This window comes from Phyllostomus discolor, chromosome 5 (assembly GCF_004126475.2).
Source record: "Phyllostomus discolor isolate MPI-MPIP mPhyDis1 chromosome 5, mPhyDis1.pri.v3, whole genome shotgun sequence".
NCBI lineage: Eukaryota > Metazoa > Chordata > Mammalia > Chiroptera > Phyllostomidae > Phyllostomus > Phyllostomus discolor.
The window spans coordinates 51895842-51921570 of NC_040907.2; the positions used below are offsets into that span (position 1 = coordinate 51895842).

At 37.4% G+C, this 25729-nt stretch overlaps 1 protein-coding gene across 1 annotated transcript; it reads left to right on the top strand.

The window, feature by feature from the left end:
• The first annotated feature begins 1541 nt into the window (after positions 1 to 1541).
• Positions 1542 to 25388, top strand: CTH (cystathionine gamma-lyase). Its single transcript, XM_028511996.2, has 12 exons — positions 1542 to 1879; positions 4714 to 4795; positions 6801 to 6896; positions 8853 to 8962; positions 11230 to 11361; positions 14929 to 14986; positions 15438 to 15515; positions 16636 to 16788; positions 18999 to 19120; positions 20861 to 20913; positions 24392 to 24530; positions 24814 to 25388. The coding sequence occupies exons 1-12, from the start codon at positions 1712 to 1714 to the stop codon at positions 24832 to 24834; spliced, it is 1212 nt and encodes a 403-aa protein (XP_028367797.1). The 5' UTR covers positions 1542 to 1711; the 3' UTR covers positions 24835 to 25388.
• The last annotated feature ends 341 nt before the right edge of the window (positions 25389 to 25729 follow it).

Here is a 25729-nt window from a genome sequence, read left to right on the forward strand (position 1 = left end):
GGTATAAAGAACATCCTTGCTCATCTTCACATACACGTAGGAATACATCTGAAGGATGAAGTCCTACAAGTAAAATTGCTGAGTCCTAAGAATCCTTAATATATAATACTATGCTACCATCTAATAATGTTTCAGAAATTTATGAGAGTAAAAAAGAGCATTTATATTAGTGCCATCTTTTAAAGGATCCTTTATTACCATAACACTAAATAAAACATCCATATTTATGCAACTCAGAGTTTGTCCACAAATATTACAAGGTAAACTAATTAGGACTGTTTTAGACCCTTCTGGTGCCTAAGCATCATATCATATAAACATACCCATGTACAGTTATATATCACTCTTGAGATAAGTTGCAGTTGACAACATGTAAGATTTTTAACAGAAGAATATCAGTTTAATGTATATTAATGTATATTAGGCTTTGGAATCCATCCTTTTTTCCCCTTGGTGAAAACATTTTGCCTTGCCTCTAAAAGCTTGGTGACGTTGTGCCCTTAAAGGTAATTTGAAAAGTAAATTACCTCAATCCTTCTTGTAAAATTTTAAGAACTATTTATTTTTTCTTCTCTTTTTTCTTAATTAGTTTAACAAAATTTTGGACCTTCAGCAAAGGAGTTGCAGCAAGAAAAATATTCCTGAATTCCCTAGTCCTAGAAAATATTCACAATAGTAATTAGGTCAAGTCGGTATTGTCTAAGGAACAAGGACATTTTTGTTGTTTGTTTTAAAAGAGCGATCCTGTGAGAGCAGGACTCTTTTAAAAGCGATTTTTGATAAGGATTTGAGGCTCCAATAAGTTTTTCGAAGCCCGACTTTTTCACCAGGGAGAGTTTTTCTGGATACTTCAAAAGAAGAAAATGATGCTTGAGAAAAGGGTCAAGCTTGAATAGCTGTTAGGAGGCTGTCAGAAAGGTGCTCGGAGACCCTTTCTTTTGTTTCACTCATGGCAAGTACTGGGTCATTACGGAATTTACAGTCTACCTTAAAAAGCACGCTGCCTTTGGCTAAAGAAAATCCAGGCTACAAACTTGACAGATTTGGCCACGGTTTTTGTAAGCAATCTCCACTACACAGCTGGCGTCCATCAGCCCCACCCTCAGGACAAAGGGTGCTGGGGCTAGAGGTTTAGGTGGTGGGGAAGGTCAAGGGCAAAGGGTGCAGTGAGAGGAGGCGGTTTGTGTGGCCTATATGCAGATTACTCGGTTTCAATACTAAGCCAGGCTTTCTCTACGTTTTCCGCGAACCTCTGGTCCGACGTCATACAAACGCCCGGGGCGGGGGGAGGGGGTGGTTCAGGGAACAAGCAAGGCCGCTTCCTCCGGGCAGGGACTACTGAATTTCGCCTGCAGGGGCAAACCACGTGGAAACGCGGACTCCTGCAGCGAGTCACAAACTACACCGGGAAGGGCGGGCCCGGCGACGCTCCGAGCAACGCCTCCACTTTCAGCCTATAAGAAGCGGGGACGGCATCAGACTTTTCACTCATTGGATCGTGCTGGCTCCGCCCCGAGAGGATCCCATCCCTCCCAGGCCGCTAAAGTCTCAGCCCGAGTCTAAGCGTCGCCTGTCTGCTGTCCGCCGGTGGCCAGTGTTCCTTTAGCTGCCTTGCACCTGTTTCTTCTGAGTCTCTTTCGAGCCCTCGCACACCAGTTTCCTAGTTTTATTATCTTCGCTCTCTTCTTTTCTCCTTCCTTCACAGCTTAGCATGCAGAAAAAAGACGTCTCCCCTCACGGTTTCCTGCCTAGCTTCCAACATTTCGCCACGCAGGCCATCCATGCGGGCCAGGAACCAGAGCAATGGAACTCCCGAGCTGTAGTGACCCCCATCTCCTTGTCCACCACGTTCAAACAAGGGGCTCCCGGCAAGCACTCGGTGAGCTGGGTCTCTTTGGGGCGGTCCAGGGTTGGGCGGGAAAAGAGATGGTTTACGAATTGAAAAGGCACCCAAGTAATTTATAAAATGGCATACACATCAGTAAGGCAGCTGGAAGGATGTTTGCTACACCCGTAATCCTCCTCGCAATAAAGCTTTTTATTGGATGGTCCAATGATCATATTTCTTTTGATAAGCAGGACTAGAAGGGACAGTCTGTCCAACTTGCCGTCTATATTTAGACTGAAATTCATGTGATTCTGGCAAATTTGCAGTTCATAACAGGATCATAAATTCCTTGATTATTTTGAGCAGTAACAATGATAAAAATACAACGAGTCAGATTAAAAATTAAGGGTTTCACAACTCAGCATCAGGATCATTCCCAAAGCTGTATTCAATTATTAATAGTTGCTGAGTACTTGCTATGTGCTAAATACATTCTTACCTGTGCTATATCATGTTACGTGTGTTGTCTCATAATCCTGACCACAGCCCTCGTCTGAACTAGGTTCTCATTTTTCTTATGAAAAAACTGAAATTTAAAGACAAGTAGCCCAAGGCCACAGGGCTAATAAGTGGTGGAACTGGAATTCCAGCCCTGTTCTGGAACCCTGCTTTCAGGCATTAGGCTACATTGTGCTTTACTTCAATAATGCTAGCAATAATCTAAATCATGGCATCATTTAAGCAGTGTGGCTTAGTGATTAAAAGCACCAATCTTACAGTCAGAGGACCTAGGTTTGAATTCTGACACCACCTCTTTTGAGCTGGGTGACCTCGAGCAATGTTTCTTAACCTATTGAAGCCTCAGGTTGATTCTGTGTAAATGGGGTTAATAATAGTACCTACCACATAAGTTGTTGATATGTGTGTTAAACTGCATGGTACATTATAAGTGCTCACTAGTTTGGTATTGCATAGTGTTCACATTTACAATTTTTTCATTTGAGCCTCAAAACAACCAGGTTAGAGGTAGGACAGATATTACACACTGTTTAGAGAAAAGGAACTGACCCAGAGTCATAGATAAATGACCTGTATGTAAGGCTTATGAGAGAGCCCTCTTTGTTAATCACATACCTCTTCCCATTTGTGTAGCATGCTTGATAGATCTTGGAGTATTAAAAGTTTCTGAGGTTCAGAAAAAAGTTAGTTAAATGAAATTTGCAGGTCCTAAACCTTGATTAAACTTTAAAAACCTCTTTTGTATATATGTTATATTAAGCTGAAGAAAATTCTTTTAGACTTAACCCCCTTTTTTTTGTCAGGTAGAGTTCTAAGGGCATTTCTACAATTGTTTTAGGATACTTCTAGCTACTGTATTTTGACATTGGCACCCGTACACACATCCTGTCTTCTAAGCATGTGGCTTGTTCCTAGTGCAGGGTTCTGTGAATGTGTGGCTGCTGGATCTTCATCACCAAAGTTAACCATATAGCTATGGTATGAGTCATTGTTTTCAGAGAGCCAGCAGGGGTGCTAAAATCCATAAACTCCTCTTAATACCTTTACAAAATAAGAGCACTGAAGAGAATTTGAGGAGCTGAATGAGAAGCGTCTAATTCTCTAGTTCCTTTTGGAAAGTTATTGAAGGGGCCAGAGGTTAGGAAGTTGCCTCTAAAATGTACTTTTACCCCCACCCTCTGCCCCCGGCAACAAAGTTAAATCTCTACAGTGAATATTTGCAGAAGCATGGGGTATCTTTCTGTGGCAGTAGCCATATGAATTCAAACAGGCCCCCCCCCCCCCCCCCCCCCCGTCTGGTGAGTATAACCACAGGTCACATCAAGTAGATGACGGTGTGGAGAGATGAGACTATCTGGAGCCCTTTAAAATACATGTACTCAGTTTGTCAAAAACAAACAAACATACAAAACAACAAAACAAATATGTATTCTGGGAGCTCCTGATTGGGAAATGAAGGTGTAAAGCATGGTTGTTTTGTTATGTGCTAAAGTGGGCAGGGCAGTTGTAGGGGGAGGCTGGAGGTGAGGGACTGGAGGGCAGAAAATGATGGGATTTTTCCTCAATGTATAAATTCTGGGTTTGAGATCTGGCTATGACACTCCCTATAATATCTGACTTTACTTTTCTCAAAACAGATCACGAGGATTAAATAAATGACTGGATGAACACAGTCAGCATGGTGCCACACAAGTAAACGTAACAATGCAAGATTTAAAAAAGTAATGTGTGGAGCTGCTTCGCCAACAATGACTCTGTTTTTTGAGTCACTTCTGTAGACACAATCTGATCCTTGAGCATTTGTAGAATCCATTCATAGCTTCCTGTTGGAAACTAAACAGAACTTGCATCACTTCTTAGGAAATGAAATACAGGTTAGAATTAGCTTAACTCTTGTCTCAGATAATTCCCTTTTTGTGATGTCCCCAGGTTAATGGGTAGGAAGGTAGGTGTAACATAATGCTAGTAGTAAAAACAACCAGTTATCGAGTAGTTAGTATGTGCTAGGCACCATGGAGAGGACTTACTATATACTATCTCTTTTTATCATCACAATAATTTTAAGAATTAGTTACCTGTATTTTATTCTCATTTACAGATTTTGAGATTGACTCTGGGAGATGTTAAGTAATTTACCTTTTGGCATATAGCTCATAAGTGACAGATAAAGAATTCTAATTCAGTTTGGCTGACTTCAGAGCCTCTCCACACCACTGCACTGTTATGCTTTCCATGGCAGACATGTCATAAATAAATAATAAAAATTCATTTTAGTAGAATGAACCCATAGTTGTGGAGTAGACTCTGTTATGACCCTGATAATAAACTTAAATTTCTTAGAATGAACTCTGACTTCTTTTCTTCAGGGTTTTGAATATAGCCGTTCTGGAAACCCCACCAGGAATTGCTTGGAAAAAGCCGTGGCAGCACTGGATGGGGCTAAGTACAGTAAGTGATTTCCAATTCAAAGTTTGTGAAGCCCGGAATCTATTCTTATGTGTATGGATAAAATCACAGAAGCACAGAATGTAGTGCTGGAATGAAACAAGAATGAGATAGTTCAAAACTGTTATTTTATTAAAACACTGAATTATTTGCCCAAGGTCCCACAGCTGGTAAACTATGCATATGTATAATTATTAGGTAAAAATAAATATGAATAGAGGCAAAATGGCAGAATTTTTCCCTTTGGTATTCATGTAGATATTCTTATCTGAAGCTGTCAGTATAAACAGATGAAAATTAACTAAGTTTTATAACACTACTTTTGAGAATATAGGCTTTCTTATATTCTGGTTCATTTACCTGATCATTTGTGCCTAAGAATAGCAGCAGGATACATTTGCACTAGGCAGGTGCCATTGATAGTGTGCTTGGAGAGGTTAGGGGTGAATCCTTGAATCTTGTATTTTTTTTTATAAGGGAGTGGATTGCTATTAAATCATTTTGTATTTGTTATATAAATAATACTAAATGAGCCAAAATAGTGAATAGAAAATAAAGTGTTAGGAGTTTCCTTACAGCAAGAGTGTAGGAATTAGAAATATTAATAATGTGAATTATTGAGTTTAGGATTTTGGGAAGGGGGTTAGTTTTACTTTGGATGAGATTAAACACAAAACTGCTGAAATGTAGTGCTGTGTGGGGAACACTGCTTTCTGCAGGAGGTATGAAGACTAAGTGTTCACATGTCAGACACTTTTTTTGAGTGAGATCCAGAAAACGTGGTTGTTTTCAACTGGGTTTTGAAGTCTAGCCTTTTATGTGAATTATTTATTGGACCATAGATTTGCGTAATACAAAACTGCAATTCTAACCTAAAATTTTCTGAGATTTCACAATAATTTTATTTTTTCAAGTTAATTAAATTATCCCTTCTGCCAGTCGCAGGTGATTTTTGTTTTTTTCTTCAAGATTTTATTTATTTATTTTTAGGCAGAGGGGAAGGGTGGGAGAGAGGGAGAGAAACATCAATGTGTGGTTGCCTCTTGTGTATCCATCCCCTCCTGGGGACCTGGCTTGCAACCCAGACATGTGCCCTGACTGGGAATAGAACCAGCAGCCCTTTGGTTCATAGGCTGGTGCTCAGTCCACTGAGCCACACCAGCCAGGGCCATCACAGGTGACTTTTTAATATCAAGGTGATCTATCAATATTTTTTACAGTGTTTAATGTATACAATGCCAGTTATTTTTTATTATTTATTTTTATTATGTTCAACATGAGATCACATTTATTTAAAAAGATGCCACATTAAAAATTAAAAATAAAATTTATTAAATATACCTCAGGTCTGATTTTGAGTTGTTAAATGATTTGCTCAATTACATATCCATATAGTTGATGAACCATGTCTTAGCTCTCTTCCTCAAGTTTGAAATTTCTTTAGAGCCTGATATATATTTTTTTAAGATTTTATTTATTTATTTTTAGAGAGGGAAGGGGGAGAGAGAGACACACACACACAGACACATCAATGTGCGGTTGCTGGGGGCTGTGGCCTGCAACCTAGGCATGTGCCCTGACTGGGAATCGAACCTGCGATGCCTGGTTCGCAGCCTGCACCCAATCCACTGAGCTACGCAAGCCAGGGCTAGAGCCTGATATTTTAAAACTAATATAAATGGCAATTGGTCTTTTATCTCAGAATTTCATTTAAAAAATTATTTACTTGAAGTATTTCAGAGAAATGTTTTAACCAGAGCAAAATTATATATATATATGTGTGTGTGTGTGTGTGTGTGGGTGTGTATTTTTTATTATATAGATATTTTGTCTTTGAGTGGAAAAGGGATTTTGTAATGGTGTGCATCAGGGGACTTCTGGTGACTCAGCAGTGATGACTGTCCTATTAGCAGAGAGAGGGACATAAAGTAATGCAGGTGAATACTGTAGGTGTTTTTGACCTATTGGCCTGACCTTTTGGTGTACTCTAATTTGGTTTTTATTTTAGGTTTGGCCTTTGCTTCAGGTTTAGCAGCCACTGTGACAATTACCCATCTCTTAAAAGCAGGAGACCAAATTATTTGTATGGATGATGTATACGGAGGTAGGCGACCTCTCGAATTTGTATTGTGTTAACTGATATTTAAAGATAATAAAGTGGGTCCTTAATTATATTAACAATGTTGCCAAGATTATTGATTATTTATTATCTTTTGAAACTATAATGGATACCTCCAAGCTGTTTCAGACTTGGTCAAAAAGGAGTGTCAATGCTTAGGGCTTAGGTCCATGCTCTGGAACAGCTTATAAGGAGACTGAATAATAATAATTTTATTTAAGCTGTTGGAATCAGGATGTAGGGCTTGATCAACCTTTAGGCATATTCTGCTCTAGGGAAGACAGTGTTTGAAGGGAGAATGTTCTAGTATAATTTAAAATTTTTACCACCAATGAAGATTAACTGTTGTAACCCAGGTCACTCTCAAAATAGCTTAACTCTACCCATCCCTTTACCCACTTTGGTTTTAGGGAATGTTTTGAAAATCTTTTGAAAGTTATGTACCCCTTCCTCCAAAAAGTTTATTTAAGATGACACCCAACATTTATCATTTCAATTTTAGGGTCAAGGGGACCGACCCCTGGAAGCAAGTCAATTGATCCAAATTTAAGAACTTTCATTCTAAGTTTAAATGCTAGTTAAAGTGAGTGGGTAGGTAAAGAAAACAGATTGCCCTACCTTTAAGCAAGACCCATTTTTGTGTTTAAAACAATAGCAACATTTTTTGGGAAAATGTACATGTATATTCCTAATGCTTCCAAATAATTAAAATGTGATTTCTAGAATATTATTACCCTATCTGAATAAAGACTTAAATCTGTCAGGGACTCACAGATTAGAAATTACGAAAGGCTGTATGTTTTATCTTAGATCCCTAGTATAGTTTGTTGAATTAAAATAATAAAATCTCAAACCTTTTGTTACTTTTATAATGCATTATAAAAACCTCATGGCAAGAATAGCACAAAATCTTGTAACTTGCTGTTGATTTGTAACAATTGCTTATGCTAGTTTTCAATCTTGTGTTACTTATGTTCAGTCTCTGTGTAACATCAGAAGTTCAGTGTAAAAGTTCAGAGTATTTGTTTGTTCTTGATTAACTATTAATAATAGCAGTTTTCTCTTTACATTTTGCACATGTAAAAATCAAATTCCATATGAGAAATTATACTAAAATGAATGATTTATCTTCTTTCACTATAAACTCTAGTTTGATTTACATTGTCTCATTTTTCTATTAAAGCTTTCAGAACCATGTAACAAAAATATTGAGAAAGTACAAAGAATAATAACCAGTTTTTTTTCTATTACCAAAGTATAATCAGATTGAAATTCATTTTGGACAATTCATTGACATTGGTTCATTTATTTTAGTTTTGAGTAATAGGAAGAAATTGTTTAAAAAGATACTGATGTATTGTGGAGCATGTCCCTTAATAGTTGAAGAGTAGAGATTGTGTGTTTTGAAAAACATTTTCTGCTTTATGCTACTTGCTGTAGATATCAAGTATATTTTGACTCTTTAATTTTTTTAAAAAAAGCCAAGCCTTATATTCTTTACAACATGTAATAGCCAAACTATTTAACCAAAGTAGAGTTGCTCTTAGTTGTATTTTTCTTGGCCATTGACACTTCCTTATATTTTTAAGGTGATTTTATCTATAAGGTATAATCATTACTGTTTTTTTTTAAAAAAAAAGATTTTATTTATTTATTTTTAGTGAGAGGGGAAAGGAGGGAGAAAGAGAGCAGAGAAACATCAATGATATGCAAGGGAAACGTGGATTCATTGTCTCTTGCATATGCCTAACTGGGGATCTGGCCCACAACTCAGGCATGCGCCCTGACCAGGAATCAAACCAGCAACCTTTAGTTTGCAGGCTGGCACTCAGTCTACTGAGCCACAACAGCCAGGGCTCATTAACATTCTTAATGATTATAAGGAATGAGTATTCTTAACACAGTGTCCTTTCCATTTCATCTGATTCTCTTCTGCCTCAGGTACAAACAGGTACTTCAATAAGGTGGCATCTGAATTTGGATTAAAGATTTCTTTTGTTGATTGTTCCAAAACTAAACTACTAGAGGAAGCGATTACACCAAAAACCAAGGTACTCAGTTTTCAGTTTTGTCTTTTTCCCTGTGATGTTTTGTTTTCATCTTTTCTGTTTCAGAGAGGACATAATTTTTTGAATAACAAATTTTATTAGAAGTCATTGGGAACCATCAACAGGAATAAAATAGGTCTGGTGTCTTCTTAGTATTACAGCATAATGGTTAGGCGCATAAATTTCAGAGTGGGTTTCAAAGTCTAATTCTAGACTTCAAATTGTAGTTGGTGTGTGATTACTGGCAAAGAATTTAGACAAAGTCTCAATTTCTTCATTTACAAAATGGGGGTAATTGTACCTGCCTTACAGAAAGGTGGTTGTGTGAATTAAATGAGATAAAGCGTATGAAATGCTTAGTACAGTTCCCAGTCCATGATAACTGTTAAAAAAAATTGTTAGCAAAAGCACACAATTCTTAACTGCATTATCAAGCTAGCATTGGTAACAGAAGTCATCATAGAAATTGGGTTACAGAAAAGGAAGCTTGCTAAGCCCCCTGAACCCTAAGTATAGTGGCTTTTTAAAGGTTCTATGGGATACTTCAGCAAAATAATAGAAGTAAAGAATGGGCCACTAGCAATCTTTAGCCTCCACCCTGGGAAGCTTGTATGCCACCGGAAGGTGTTTTGTGCCTTAGTGAATGGCATATGTGATATTCTTTCTTGGGACCTCATTTAAATTCTGCATGGGTGAAAGAAGGACCAGTTCTTTTATGAGTCAGCCCTTTCCAACTTTTTGCTAATGATTAAAAGCTTTGAATTGTATTCAAGATTATATTGCAGCAACTGCTAAAAAGTGAATTTTTTTTCACACACATATGTTAAAGATTAACACCAGGGTGAACTTTGACTGAATAAAGTTTATTTTCAAAGAGACCTTTTTTAAAAAAAATCTTTCTCAGGAGAAAAGATACTTGTTAAAATAGCTGGTCTGTCTTTCTAAGGAAGGAAAGCAAATAGTGAGCATATTATTCTTGTCAACAGAACTTTATGTAGTGTCTTGAATTAATATTTTTCCCCTTGAAAAAGATTTTTTGCATGTGAATCTACTGTGTATTTATTTACTTATTTTAATTGTTACTAATTTTAAAGATTTTATTTATTTTTAGAGAGAGGGGAAGGGAGGGAGAATGAGGGGGAGAGAAACATTGATATATGAGAGAAACATCAGTGGGTTGTCTCTCACCACCCCCAACCAGGTACTTGGCCTGCAACCCAGGCATGTGCCCTGTCCAGTAATCGAACTGGTGACCTTTTGGTTTGCAGGCTGACACCCAACCCACTAAGCCACACCAGTCAGGGTTAATTATTATTATTGTTATGTTTAATAGTGAGTGGGAATAATAAATATTGACTCAGAAACAATTTTTATAGATTCTTTAAATAATTCAATTCAATTTATAATATACATTACTTTAACTACCTTATCTTTTCCACAGTAAATCTCTAGAGTTTTTGCCCATATATATGTAATAAAAAAAGAAATATTAACTCTTAGGAAGAAATCAATAGATATTGTCATTCAATACAGTACCACCTTGTTTAACACATGGAATTCTTTTTTCTTTTTTTTGTTTTTTTTTTGTTTTTTTGTTTTGTTTTGTTTTGTTTTTCAGTGGCTATCCAGCATCCACTGTGTGCTTGAATTGTGCTAGAGTTTGGAGTAGAGATATATGTGATTCTCTCTTAAATGAGCTGTAGCCAGGTTTTGTGTTGTGTGTGTGTTGCTTTTCTTCTTTACTCTGAAACCCATGTTCTTCAAGTCCTGGGTACTCATTTTATAATTTCTAGTGCACCTGGTATTATTTAAGTTAATATTAAGGATATTTTTGGCATCATAGAGATAGTTCTCTTTAATAAAAATTCTAGGTAAAAAAAATACCTTAGACAATGTATGTATTTTTTGAGAGTAAAATCTCTAGACACTGAATTATGTCTTTGGAAGACATCTCTTTTGTTATGTAAAATAATTACAATAATTAATTTGCATACTCTTCTGCTTTTATGCATATTATCTCATTTGATCCTTACAACGGCTCTATCAGGTAAGTATTACCAACCCCATTGTACAAAGAGTTTGAGGACAATAGACAGCAAGATACTTAGCTGTGACCTCTCAGAAATTTATGGGGCCTCAGATTCAGCTTGGAACCTTTCAACTTCATCATCCAGGCTCTCCTGATATATCTTCTCAGACAGTTACAGACATGGGATGTATGTTTGTACAGTGTTTTTCATAAACTCTTATCATTGACTGAATTATTTTAGCTTGTTTGGATCGAAACCCCCACAAACCCTAACCTGAAGATGGTTGACATTGAAGCTTGTGCACATACCGTCCATAAACATGGAGACATTATTTTGGTTGTGGACAACACTTTTATGTCGGCATATTTCCAGGTAAAGCAAATAAAATTGTTGGTATGATTAGTGGACTACACAGACAACTGTGATCGGGTTGAAAAGATATTAACCAATGGTAGAAAAGACCCAATTATAATTCTAATGTCTAATCAATAACTGATTAGGTTTTATGAGTGTGAAATTGATTTTAATCTGAACAGGTCCTTTTTTTCCTTAGGTTAATATCTTGTATGGGATCTTGTGTGTTTTAAATGTTGTCTTCATTAAAGCTTTTAGGTTTTCTTACGATGTGTAAACTCTCCAAAACTGTGGCCTTATTTTGTGATTGTATCTGTCAGTACCTTGCACATGTAGAGACTTGATTGTTTATATGCTGGTTACAAGTTAGTAATATTATTTTTTCAGCCATCCCTAATATCGTTTTATCTGACCAGCCTTCCAAATGAAAGGAAAAGAAAGCCTGTACTCAGTGACATCTCAGTGTATGTTACATATATTACTTCTTCATTTCTCTTCCTTCTTTCTAAGTTTCTCTGCCCTAAGCACTTATAGATTATGCATGACCCTTTATGCATACCCCTTTGCCTTATTTCTTTGCCTTATTACAAATTTTTACTGTATGTTTCACATTGTAGCTATAAGTATTTCGAGTGCTCCTTTTAAACTATCTTTTTTTTCTAATTATGCCTCTACATACATTTATCCCCACTCCTAAAGCTTCCTATCTTTCATTTCTTTCCCTTTCCCCCCCTACTTTTTTCCATATTTTTCTTCCTTTCTGCTCTATTTTGCTGCTTTTGGTAGATAGTCTTGGGATTTCTAATTGAATAGTTGTCTATCCCACCCCCTCCTCGGTTTCCTTTTCTTTCCTCTGAGCAGCCTATCTTTGTTTCCTTTCCTCATTAGGAGTTACCTTTTCCCTGCTCTTTCCTTCCTACCTGTACATTGTGGTCATTATTATTCAACTTCCTGTAGTTCGCCTTTATTACAGAGTTCCTGAAACCTCCGCTCATTTTCTTCAGCTCTTCAATTAGGCCCGTGTTTACAAGCTCAGTTGTTTACATTTCCCACCTTCTGTTTCGGGTGCGTGAAGTCCACCCAGGCTTCTGCCTTTGGGTTACTGGCTGACTTTCTGGCGATTTAAAAGACTGTTCTTCACCTTCCTTCATTTTATTCGGAAGGCATTGCCATGTTTTATTCTCCTTCTCTAAAATACTCTTCCTGGCTAAACTGCATTAGCATAGCTTCATGGGGCACTTATCTTCATGATATATACAGTTGTCCCTTGGTATCCAAGGGGATTGGTTTCAAGAACCCCCAAGTCCACAGATGCTCAAGTACTTTATATTAATGGCATAATGTTTGTATATAACTCATGTACTTCCTCTTGTATACTTTAATTCATCTCTAGGTCATTTAAATACCTAATACAATGAAAATGCCATGTAGATAGCTGTTGTACTGTATTGTTTAGGGAATAATGACAAGAAAAAAAGTCTGTACATGTTCAGTACAGATGTAACCAATTTAGGCTTAACTACATAGAACCTGTCAGCAACGGTGTAACTTTTTTCCCCAAATTTTCCATCCGTGGTTGGTTGAATCTGTGGTTGTGGACCACCACAATAGAGTGTTGACTGTATCTTTAGCTGCTTCTTGTACCATCTTGTAACAGAACACCTGATAAGGTAGCCTGTTTCTGAGTAAAAATCTCCTAGCATTATCTATTTGTCACAGGTGACTTTTATTCTTAGGTTCTTTGTCTCAGTTTCTTAGCCCAAGTACCACACTGACTGTAGGCCAGTTGATACAATATAGGATTGAACAGGCTGAGACACGGTGAGCCCTGTAAGAGATGGCATGAATTGTTACAGCTTGTTACTCATCAGGCTTGGCCCTTTTTCTCCTATTACCATTATTAAATAGGTCCAGTTTTTCTACCTTCCTGAAGCCACATCACATTGCTCATGACAGGGATGACAATTTGCTTTATTTCAATCTGGATTCATTCCAGTTGAATTAATCAGAGTCACATTGTTCCTAGGCAAACACATGTATTGATTCCACAAAGTACATCTTCTGAAATGGTCCTCTCACTGTTTCATCTTCATTAAAACTGGATATATTCTCTTTCTTGCCTGACTTTGTCTTCTGGATCTTCTGTGAGTCTCACAAAAGACAAAATGGGCAGAGTTACAAGCATAAAGTTTCAGAGTAGAGCCTCTGGATTCAGGTAGTTTGGGTGAGTCCTGGCTCTACCGGTTTTTTAAAAATCTGAGTAATCTGTTTTATTTTTCTTTGTTCCTTTTCCTCATCTGTAGAATTAGAGTCATTAAAGTACTGATTTTATTGAGTTAGGTGAAATGCAGGATCTGGCACAAAGAATGCTTTTTTATTACAAAATCTTTTTTTAAAGATTTTATTTATTTATTTTGAGAAAAAGTGGAAGGGAGGAAGAAAGAAAGGGAGAGAAACGTTGATATGCAAAAGATACATCTACTGGTTGCCTCTCACATGCCCCCAGCTGGGGACCTGGCCTGCAGTCCAGGCATCCACTGGAAATCGAACTGGCAACTTTTCGGTTCGCAGGCTGGCACTCAATCCACTGAGCCACGCCAGACAGGGATACAAAATTTTTTATTACAAAATCATAAGCATGGAGATCTATAACATTAACAATATCACACTCAAGCACACCATAGACATTTTAGGTGAAATGTCCAAATTGCTGTCCATCTTGTGTGAGACATTCACGTGCCCTATTGACCATACTCAGGCAACCTTTACTTCTGCTGGACCTTGCATTGTGCACAGTGTTTCACTGGCTTGTATAAAACATTTGACATGGTTCTTGGCACATCAGGAGATCAGCAGAGGTTAGTTCTTTCGACCATAGAGTTTACAGAATATTTGTTCTGGAAGAGACCTTAGACATCCTCTAGTTTGACTCCATCATGTATTTTAAAGAAAATATAAATGGAAAGATGTTGATAGTATATTGTTCAGTGATAAGGTGGTTGCAGGAAAGACATATTAAGACTAAAAGGTTAATCTGCAGGATTATCAAGTAAGGAAAAACCATCCAAATTTCTTTATAAGTGAATAAACTTGGCAAAACTAGTATAATAAAAGAGTAATTAAGAATCAAGTTCATGGCAAACCAAGTGCATAAGCACAACATATATTGTCAGGTTTTAATGATTAAAAATCTAAGAGATTAGTATTATCTTACTTGATATAACAATTGGTGAATGTTTATTTTATATGATTACCATAAGAATGCCAGCATTTCTGCTGTAGGTAATGAATTTAGGGGCAGTCAGCAACTCTCTAAAGGAATGGTTTCAGAAGACCTGCTGACCTGAGTTTATCTGCTATTCCTAAAAAAATTGTGCCATTGGATTGACTATTGGGTCCAATACTTTATATTTTTATTTGGGGGAGGGTGGAAAGGGAATGACTATATCAGAGATCCTGGAAAATTTTAAGATGTACATATTTTTTAAAAATTGCAATAAGAATGGTAGTTATAATAGCAAATAGGCAAGTAATAAAGCATTTTTCAAGTGACTTATTTAAAATAAAAACATTTGTTCTTTTCAGCGACCTTTGGCTTTGGGAGCTGATATTTGTATGTATTCAGCAACAAAATATATGAATGGTAAGATATGCAGAATCTATACTTTGAATGTTCTCTTCCATGGATCGATGAAAGTAGCAGAGGGCTTGACATTTTGATCTTTTTCTTCTGTTATTATTCAGGTTTTCTCTGTGACCCTTATAGAAAGTAAAAAACTATACTTTGATTAAATATAAGATTTTATTTATAGCAAACAAAAGTATGCTCATAATTTATAAGCAGAAAATTAAAATTTACTATGAGATTATACTTTTATCCTGCTTACAGCTTAAAAAGAAATGTTTACTTTTTATATGATTTTTAGTTTATTATTTTAAGTATGGCTTTTGCTATTGTCAAATTTTATAAAGTTTATTTAAACTTATTCTATAGGGTTTTTTTCCAGTGTCTTTTAAAGTGAAAGTCATATTTTAGAAATTATAAATTGATGAAAAAACATACATTGTTTTTAACAGTTTTTGTTTTGTTTTAGGCCACAGTGATGTTGTAATGGGCTTAGTGTCTGTTAATTCTGAAAGCCTCCATGATAGGCTTCGATTCTTGCAAAATTGTAAGTATTAAAGGGTCTGGATTATTTTGTGCTCTCAGAGGGCCTATATTTAATATTTGTGTTTCCACTAAATATTGTGAAATGATAGCATTCTACTAATTTGTGAAGAAATGACAAATAGAGGTAAAAAATTTGACTATTTAGAGGAAAGTGGGAAAATTGGGTTATAAAGATATGGTTAAAGCATAACAGTGCTTTACAACATGACACACAGGATGAGCTTTGTTATTTTTCGAATCCATGTTAATTCTGATTATAATGTACAGCCCAAGTAAATTTTTAGTTTCAAGACTTAATGAGGATATTTTCTTTAAAAAAAAAAAAACCCCAAACATTTGATGCAATGGTTTTCTTATACTATATTTTTATATCTGGAATTGTATTGAATTTTAAATAGCACTTGAGATATAAGCTTGTACTTTTCAACAGATATCTATGCATCACTTCCTGTTTAGATTTTTTAGTTATTTCAGTATAGATAGGAGTTATTTAGAGAGACTTTGATTAATTATTGCAGTTTGACAGACACATAAGATACAAACATAATTAGGGATACAAATGTCCTTCTAGGAAATCAGTATTAAAATAACAAAAGTAGGGAAAACCAAACTTAATTCTTGGTAAGTTTCATGTATTATAAGAAAGTAGAAGTGTGCTCCATATCCTGGGAGCGTGTAAAGTCATAGCTGCTTTAGACAAAAGCTAAATAGAATGTTAGTAGAACATTCAGTAATTAAAGGAGCTGAACTGCTTTTTTTCCTCTATATCATAATAATTTTTTTTCAAAGAAATACAAGTTTCAGCTATGTGCAGTATGCCATCTTATTTCACAGAAAGGACTATTTATGTTCATCTTTGAAAAGTCATTGTGTTTATACACAGGTTCAAGATATTCATTTTCCTTCTCCTTTAAAGCCCATTTCTCTAAGCATATTTTATGTGTCATTTTCATGCTTCTGATTTGCTATATTAATCCCTCTCCCCCCCTTCCCCCAAAATGAAAAGCTCAAGCATTGGGATTTGTAGTTGGCTTCTCAGAGGCACTATAATGAAAAAGAGGGGTCAGAGAATTTTGTGGGTTCTTACCTTCACACTAACCCAGGATATGTTTATTTTTCAGCTCTTGGAGCAGTCCCCTCTCCTTTTGACTGTTACCTCTGTAATCGAGGCCTGAAGACTCTACAAGTCCGAATGCAGAAGCATTTTGAAAATGGAATGGCAGTTGCTCAGTTTCTGGAAGCAAATCCTCTGGTAGAAAAGGTTATTTATCCTGGTATGTTAATCTGATTTCCAAGCACGTATTCTTGGGGTTGTAAGGGTTATCCTAAGCATCCCGTGTCTGTAATATTTACTTTCGAGTTAGGTGCAGCATATATTTTTGTGCCATTCACTAACAGTGGAACACTGCTGTGTGCCAGGCTCTGTGGTGGGCCTGGTGGTGAGGAAGGTACACCTGGTCTCTGGCCTTGTGCTGCCTATAGGGTAGTGGGTGCTTGGACGTTAAGAAATTAGTCTTATGCATTAGGTTAGCAATTTTGAACCTTTTTCATCTCATGGCACAGATAAACTAATTACTAAAACTCTGCAGCACACCAAAAATATATCTTTTGCTAATCTGACAAAAAAATGGGTACAATTTCAATTCATTCACATTGGGTGGCTATTGTGTTGGCTGTTGTCATTTTTTATTTGACAATGTAAGGGAAAAAGAGGTCAGTGTCCCTGACTAAATAATCAGTTACAGGTAAAGCTTGTTTAAAAAATCCTTGCAACAATGCTGGTTGGAAATCACTACATCAGATGTTCCTATGATGGTCTTTCGCTTGCAGGTTTTTGGTGCCTATTCCAAGTTTGCAACTTTGTAGTTTCCAGTTGATTTGCATATAACCTTACTAGTCTACTATTCTGCATTAGCTCTTTTATCTGACTTACGTTGGAACTTGATATATCTCAATTTGTGACTTGACACTTAGTACCAAAATTTCCCCAAAGCTCTCTTACTTCCTTTTTGAATTCCTTCACATCTCCCAACCTGTAGAAAGACTCATGTGGAATTACCAGACTCATATGTTACTGTTCGAATTTATTTTACCAGTCTTCTAAACTGTGGTGGTCTAAAGTAGTTACTTTGATATTTTGGTATCTAGCCACATGATTTTTTAAAAATTTTATTTTAATTATTGTTCAAGTACAATTTTCTATCTTTTACTCGAATCCCAGCCCTCCCCACTACCCTCCCATTTCTACCCGTCCCTAGTTTTTGTCCATGTGTCCTTTATACTTGTTCCTGTAAACCCTTCCCCTTTTACCCTGAAATTCCCCTGAAATTCCCTCCCCTCTCCCCTCTGAATACTGTCAGCCTGTCCTCTATTTCAGTGTCTTTGGTTATATTGTGCTTGTTTCTTTGTTTTGTTGATTAGGTTCCTGTTAAAGGTGAGATCATATGGTATTTGTCTTTCACTGCTTTAGCCACTTGATCTTGGGTATACAGGAGAAGCAAGCCTGATCCCCATCCTCAAATAACTTGAATAAGCCAAGACAGAAATACAGGACAGGGCAAAAGTAGTTTTACAGCAGTGAGTACATGAAACAGTTTATTTTTATCATTTATTAATTACTATATTATTTTCCATATGAGCAACTGTAAACTTACTTTCATCTCCCCCTGTACATAGATTAAATACTCTATATGTACCCTAGGTAAAGAAGTGTATATATGTATATTTTATTTTTAAACATTCCATTTTTTTAAAGACTTTATTTATTTATTTTTAGAGAGGGAAGGGGAGAGAGAGAGAGAGAAACATCAATATGCAGTTGCTGGGGGCCATGGCCTGCAACCTAGACATGTGCCCTGACTGGGAATGAACCTGCGATGCCTGGTTGGCAGCCTGTGCTCAATCGACTGAGCTATGCCAGCCAGGGAGAAGCGTATATTTTGAATGGAGGAAGGGAAGAATGTTTTGGGCTGTGATCTGAAGAATAGGTAACACTTGTTTATAAGGCTTGGACAAAGCATTTCAGATTCATTTATTAAATATTAATTGCCAGCTGTGGATCAAGCTTTGTTCTAGGAAAGGGAATCCAATGATCAACAAACCATTGATTTCTCATGGAACTAGGCTGGTGAATATGTCAGATATTAAGTAAGACAATACAGAAGGATGTAATTGACAAAGGGTAGGGCAGTCAGTGTGGAGAATGTTCCGGGTCATAGAACAGCAGGAGAAAAGGTCCTGAGATGAAAACCGCATTTGGTGCTGCTGGTGTAAAGGAAGCCGGTGTGGCCAGAGCGTGGAGAGCGGAGGAAAGACAGGTCCCAGGGAAGCTAGAGAGGTGAGACAGGAGCCGGAACTAGCAGCCGGCTGTGACCATCGTGCAAAGCTCATCATTAAGGCTTATTTGGAGTTTACTTAAGCAAGCAGTGATTTTTTCCTTGTTTTGAAATTAGATGTTTGATTCTAAAATGAGGCTTTATTACAGGGCTGCCCTCTCACCCCCAGTACGAGCTGGCCCAGCGTCAGTGCACGGGGTGCCCCGGGATGGTCACCTTTTACATTAAGGGCACTCTTCAGCATGCAGAGACTTTCCTCAAAAACTTGAAGGTAAACTTTCTTCTTTTTTTTTTTCCATTTAAAATCATTTTTACTTATCAATTAGAGTTGACATACATTATTATATTAGTTTCTGGTGTACACCCCAGTGATTAGATATTACATAACCTACTAAGTGATCAAACCAATTAATCTCTCACCCATCTGACACCATACATAGTAATTAGAATATTATTGACTATATTCCCTATGCCATACTTTAAATTTCCATGAGTCTTCTGTAACAATAGGTTTTTAAATTGTTGAGGAAAGACATAGCAGTTCATTATCTCTAAATTAATGGTTTGGAGCCTGCAGGTCACACCCACCAATCTCTCCATCATGACGAGAATTGGGTTAGAAAATGACTGGTATGGTAGCAGATGCCTGAATACGTTAACTTATTTAACTCTCCAGATACTGCCATCAATTTGAGAGAGATAGAATGTTCTAGTGCACTGGTTTAAAATTTATTCAACAGTAAACCCCCTTTCCAAAGGAAATATTATATGAGACTTCAGAGTAGTGTGTTTTTAGTGTAATGCACTCGTCTATGCTGAAATCCAGCCTAAGAATGGCTTTCTGTTCCCTGTGCCTCCCGGGCTGCATCTGCCTGGGATGAGGGAAGGGAGGCGTGCGCCTAAATTTCACAATGGCAGGAAGTTCTCAGGGGCTCTGGGAGAGAGGTCTGTGTAACCATGCACTGAGGTTGCACTGACCTCATGCAGTGCACTGAGTGTTAAGTACTCTAGGTCTGAAGAATAGGATGCTACCAGGTGAGTCAAAGCCCCACTGGTGTCTGAAATTTGTTTACTTCTAAAATCAGAAAGATAGTAGTGTATATTTAATTGAATATGGCTGTGAGAGAAATTTTTAAATAGTTGTAAAATTCAAGGACAGCAAACTCACAAATATTAACAACCACACCTAAAGCAAAACCAAAAGAAACTAAGTAAACAATTAGAACAGGAACAGAACCACAGAAATGGAGGGCACATGGAGGGTTAGCAGCAGGGGGGTGGGAGGAGGAGAGAGGGGGAAAAGGTATAGAGAATAAGTAGCATAGAATGTAGGTTGAAAATAGATAGGGGGAGGGCAAGAATAGTATGGGAAATGTAGAAACTAAAGAACTCATAAGTATGACACATGGACATGAACTAAAGGGGGAAATGTGGGTGGGAGGGGGGTACAGGGTGGAGGGGAGAGAAGAGGGGAAATGGGACAACTGTAATAGCATAATCAATAAAATATATTAAAAAAAAGAATTAAAAAAATAGTTGTAAAATTCTACAATACTATAACAGTAAATACAAAAACTGAGTTCTTTTTTCTTCTATTCTGGGGGGAGTTAAATGGATATTTAGTAAGTGATACATACCAATGAGTAAGTGTTTAGACACTCATATTTTTACTTAAAGGGTAACCACAGAGCTAGGTCTCAAATGTAGTAATTCTGAAGTTTTAGAACTCATGTTTAGGATTACTTAATTATAAGGCCAAATTAGGAAGGTATACGAGATTTGCCTTTATGATATTTTAATGTTTTAAAAGTTTACACATGATGTCTAATTAATGAAATCATTGTCATGGATTTTATTCTCATTTTCTCTCTTTCTTGCCCAATTTACAGTTTATTCATAATCACTATGTTCCACCCTCTGTCCCAGGGCCATTTGGGGGAAAACATTTATTTTTAGATTTTTGTATTTTTATTTTAGTGGAAAATCTAAATTAATGTTTTCTTTGCCATAGTTATTTACTCTGGCTGAGAGCTTGGGTGGATATGAGAGTCTTGCTGAGCTTCCGTAAGTATATTTTTCTTTCTCTTCCTATTTTAACTTTGATGTTAGCTTTAATGATCATTTGGAAAAGGAGTATGATAATACCAGAAGTAGTTCAAGATATTTAATGATCAGAACAGCATGGCACTATCTGATCAGGACAGATTCTAACTCAACAGAATGGAGATGCTGATGAAATCTGAAGGAGGCTGCTGATCAGTGTCCTCCCAAACTTTGCTTCTACCCTGGTTCTGTCTGAAGGAGATTCCAGCAGTAGTTCCATGGTAGGCTTTCTGGTCTTTGCCCAGGGCTCCTTGTTTTACCGAGTTCCACCCTGGAAGGGAGGTTGGAGACTGTGCTGGAAGGGCTGATTTCGGGGCTCCCTGGCAAACGGGGAATGTGTCTCTGATGAAACACCTTCATGCCTTGATTGTCAGAGGAGGGCACAGCTAAAAATCGTCACATATGTTTTCTTTCTGTTCGACCTCAAATGACTCCACATTTGCAAGGTAAACCCAAAACCTAACTTGTTACTCCTGGACCTTCACCATCTGACTCAATCTGTTAATTTAATTTTATTAAAGCACCAGAGGATATGGGAATATGAAGCAGCCTTAGATTAGACAGTACAGCATGTTATTTTACAGATAAGGAAATATATTCAGAAAGTTTTGCCAATGATTACTCAAATGTCACATGGATATATGTTAACAACTTCACTCTCGAGGCTTTGCAGTGAGGGGAGCTAAAAGCAACCTGGATCTGGATTTGAGCTCTGTTCTATCAACTACTTAAACTTTGAGCTTCAGTTTTTTTAAATCTATAAAATGGGCTTAATTAAACTAATGATTATTATGTATTGAGTACTTGTCCCATCAAGCATTCCTGAACTTTGTCCTGGCTTCATTATATGTTACTGTGACTATACATTGTAATTATCGCAGGGGGTCAGTCAGCAGCATTACCTAATCATTTTTTAAAGATTTTGTTTATTTATTTTTAGAGAGAGGGAATGGGAGGGAGGAAGAGAGGAAAAGAAACATCTGTGTGTGAGAGAAATATTGATTGGTTGCCTCTCACATGCCCCCACTGGGGACCTAGCCTGGAACCCGGGCATGTGCCCTGACCGGGGATCAAACTAGTGACTTTTTCAGTTTGTGTACCAGTGCTCAATCCCCTGAGCCACACCAGTCAGGCCACCTAAAAATCTCTAACTGTACTAAATGCACATGGTGTGTTCTTGTGTTTTCATTTCTATAAACATTTTCTAGAATAACTATGTTCTGGAAGCATTGTGTGGAGGGATTACCAAAATTTAGGTACATTTTCTGCCATCTAACAGTAGTTTAGCATTTCTGGGGAGAGTTGGGAAATTCACAGTTAAAAAAAATATGATGCCAGCCCTGGCTGGCGTAGCTCAGTGGATTGAGCGTGGCCTGCAAACCAAAGTGTCGCAGGTTTGATTCCCAGTCAGGGTACATGCCTGGGTTGCAGGCCATAACCCCCAGCAACCACACATTGATGTTTCTCTCTCTCTCTCTCTCTATCTCTCTATCTCTCTATCTCCCTCCCCCTCCCTTCCCTCTCTAAAAATAAATGAATAAAATCTTAAAAAAAATGATGCCCAAATAATGATTCAAATAATTAGGATAACATTGATAGGTTTTGTTAGTCTTTCAAGGAAATGCCTGCTAACAAGTCTGGATGCACAAGAGGGCACACTCAGCATAGGAAATTGCATTATTTTTCATAGTACTGAACTGTGTGTTACTTTAAGGCCAGTTTTTAAAATAAACCTCTCCTGGTTTGTTTAGGGCTTTGGTTTAAAGTTGCTAGGAGCTCCAGTGAGGCCATAACCCTGATGCTGGTAAACAAATGAATTTAGGTCAGAGCTTGTCTGTTCTATCACACTCCTTCTGTGTCTCCCGACTTGGCTGCAGCTAGTGCAGCATTGAAATAAGGGAGGGAGGGAAGAAGCAGAGCCACTATGCACTGGGCTGGTCTCCCAGCCTGAAAACATGTATTGATTTTGTGACCTTAGAAAATTTACCTACCTTCTCTCAACTTCAGTTTTCTCAATTGTAAAATGTGGATAATACTGGGCCCAGCACTTAGGGCTGTTATGAGAACATGAGGAAAAATAATTCCTAAGCTAATGCCTTGACTCATATTAAGTGCCTGATAAAATGTTGACTAGCATTATGGATTATTTTTTATTAGCCACCTCCTACATTACTACATTCCAAGTACATTCCAAGTACTTGCAAGTGCTTTTTATATGTTCCTTTTATTAATGACTGTGATAAACTTTTGAGATAGATATTATATACAATTTTCATTACATTAAAAATGAATTAAAGCACATAAGTGGCCTAGAGTACCTGTCTCACGTTAAACACACAATAAGTGATAGCTACTGTTATGTCAGATAAGGAAGTCTACTGTGAGGACAGGTAAATTTTACAAGTCCACGTACTGGTATATGGAGGGGCCGAGGTTCGTATCCAAGTCATACGGTCTCGGGCCTAAGTTATGTCTACCTGTGTGAGCTTTTTAAAGGGATTAAGAGGCTGAAAAGGCAGAACCTTTTAAGGAGAGCGTTTGTGTGTAAAACTTCATTAGAGTGATAAAATAAATCAATTTATTTTGACCGTGACTGAGATTTTCTCTCCACGGGTCTGAAGTGAGATGGGAGAAAGCAGCTTAGGTGCTGATTTTGCTGGTAGTGTGCAAGGACAGGCTGAGTGTCGGTGCCAGCGATGCGTGTGTCAGGGCTGGGAAAGACTATCAGCTCCTCCGTGACACCTCAGCCCACAGAGATTTCTCCCTTCTCTGAACTCTGGCAGTCCTTGTTGTCATATGGATTTGGCATTTGCTGTTAACTCTTCTGTTTTGTGAATTATCATAGTCTTTAGCTCTTGCTTTGTCATCTAGGGTAAAGAAAATATCTCATTCTTCTTGGTTTCCCAATCCCATTGTGCCTGACCCATGGTGGGGGCTCTATCTTTGCGCCTGGGTCATGTGCTGGAATTCCTAACGCACACTGGCTGCTACTAGTGACTTTGGGTTGCCTGTTCCAGATCTGCCTCAGAAGGCCCAATTCTGGATTGATTCATTGATTCAGAGGAAATTAATTCTGGCCAGCTTTGTTGGTCACGGTGTGTATGATTTCTGATCAAGGCCTCATTCAGGCAACTGATGTTAAATGCACAGGGGGCTGTCTTTCCCTCCTGCATGGGGTGCTTGACTGGTGCCTTCAGTGGACTGAGTGGACCTTACTGATGGTATAAAAATGATAAAAAGATATTGGGTTTCAGTTAAAATAATGACTAGAAAAGATAATATTAACAATTTCTTAATTTTTGTCTTCGGAAAATTATAGGCATGTGAAGAATTTGATACTTAAAGTAGAAAAAATTTTAAGAGAACTGTAACTTATGAGACAAATATTCCTCCACTGATATAATATAGTGATCACAAATTTGCTCACTCTTCCTTCCAGGGCAATTATGACCCATGCTTCAGTGCCTAAGAGCCACAGAGATATCCTTGGGATTAGTGACACGCTGGTCCGGCTCTCTGTGGGCTTGGAGGATAAAGAAGACCTATTGGAAGACATAGATCAAGCTTTGAAGGCAGCAGTAAGTTTTAGTACTTTAGTGTTTGTGGGTGTGTGTGTATGAGGGTATATGCTTAAACTTGGGGGTGGGGATCACTATATTTATAATCAAGAGAAGGTTCGCAGTGAATACTTAAAGGTATTCTCCTCTCTTCCTACAATAAACACAGTGTATAAATGTGCAGGGAACTCAGTCAAAGTCCAGATTTAAAAGGTGATAGTATTCAGGAAAGAGTCCTTAGAGAGAAAGTGAAGTTATTGCCAGCATGCTTGAAACCGACTTTTCTCATGCACTCTCATTACAGCATCCTCCAAATGCACGTTGAGCCTAGCACGTGGAACTGCTGTTAGAAGTTGCTTCCTGAGAGATCATCAAATCTGAATAATTGAAGGGACCATGAATGAACTTTTGCAGAATTTTCAAGTGAATTTTAAAGCACCTCATTACTTTTCACAGCTATAATCCTCCGGGGATCATCCCTGTTGGAAACAGTTTCCTCTTTCCCTTACTGTCATTGACAGGTGAATTCTGTTAATATCTTTTTGTTAATTTTTGTACCCATTTGCCTCTTAAGGAGGTAAAATTTGGGTTGCTTTTTGGGACTGTGCTCTTTTATCTTATAGTTTAAGATTTATATTGATCATGTTTACAGTATGGTGATAATCCACTTTTGGTATTCTCTCAAGAATTTAAATTATTGAATGAATGTTTTTAAATCAAATGTGATTTTTCATATTGTTGAAGATGGCTCTTCAAGCAAAGGTTTGCTCCTAATTGTGACAAGCCAAAAATAAAATGCTTGTAAAGTCTAATGTGAAATTCTACCGATTTAAGGTTGTGTGTACTATTTAAAAAAAATAAATCTAATTATCAAATGCATTCTATTGTGATATTTCTACATCATGGAAATTCACTTGTATTCCTGGGCCCCTTTAAAGACTTTATTTATTTATTTTTAGAAATAAGGGAAGGGAGGGAAACAGCAATCTGTCGGTTGCCTCTTGCACACCTAAACCAGGGGACCTGGCCTGTAACCTAGCCATGTGCCTCAGCTGGGATTCAACTGGCTACCTTTCGGTTTGTAGGGTGATGCCCAACCCACTGATTCACAAAAGTCAGGACCAGGGCCCTTTTAATTCTCAGTTCTTAGCAGTCTCAGCCACTCCCACCTAAGTTAATTTTTATAAATTCAATTGTATAACTATTATACCCAAACAATG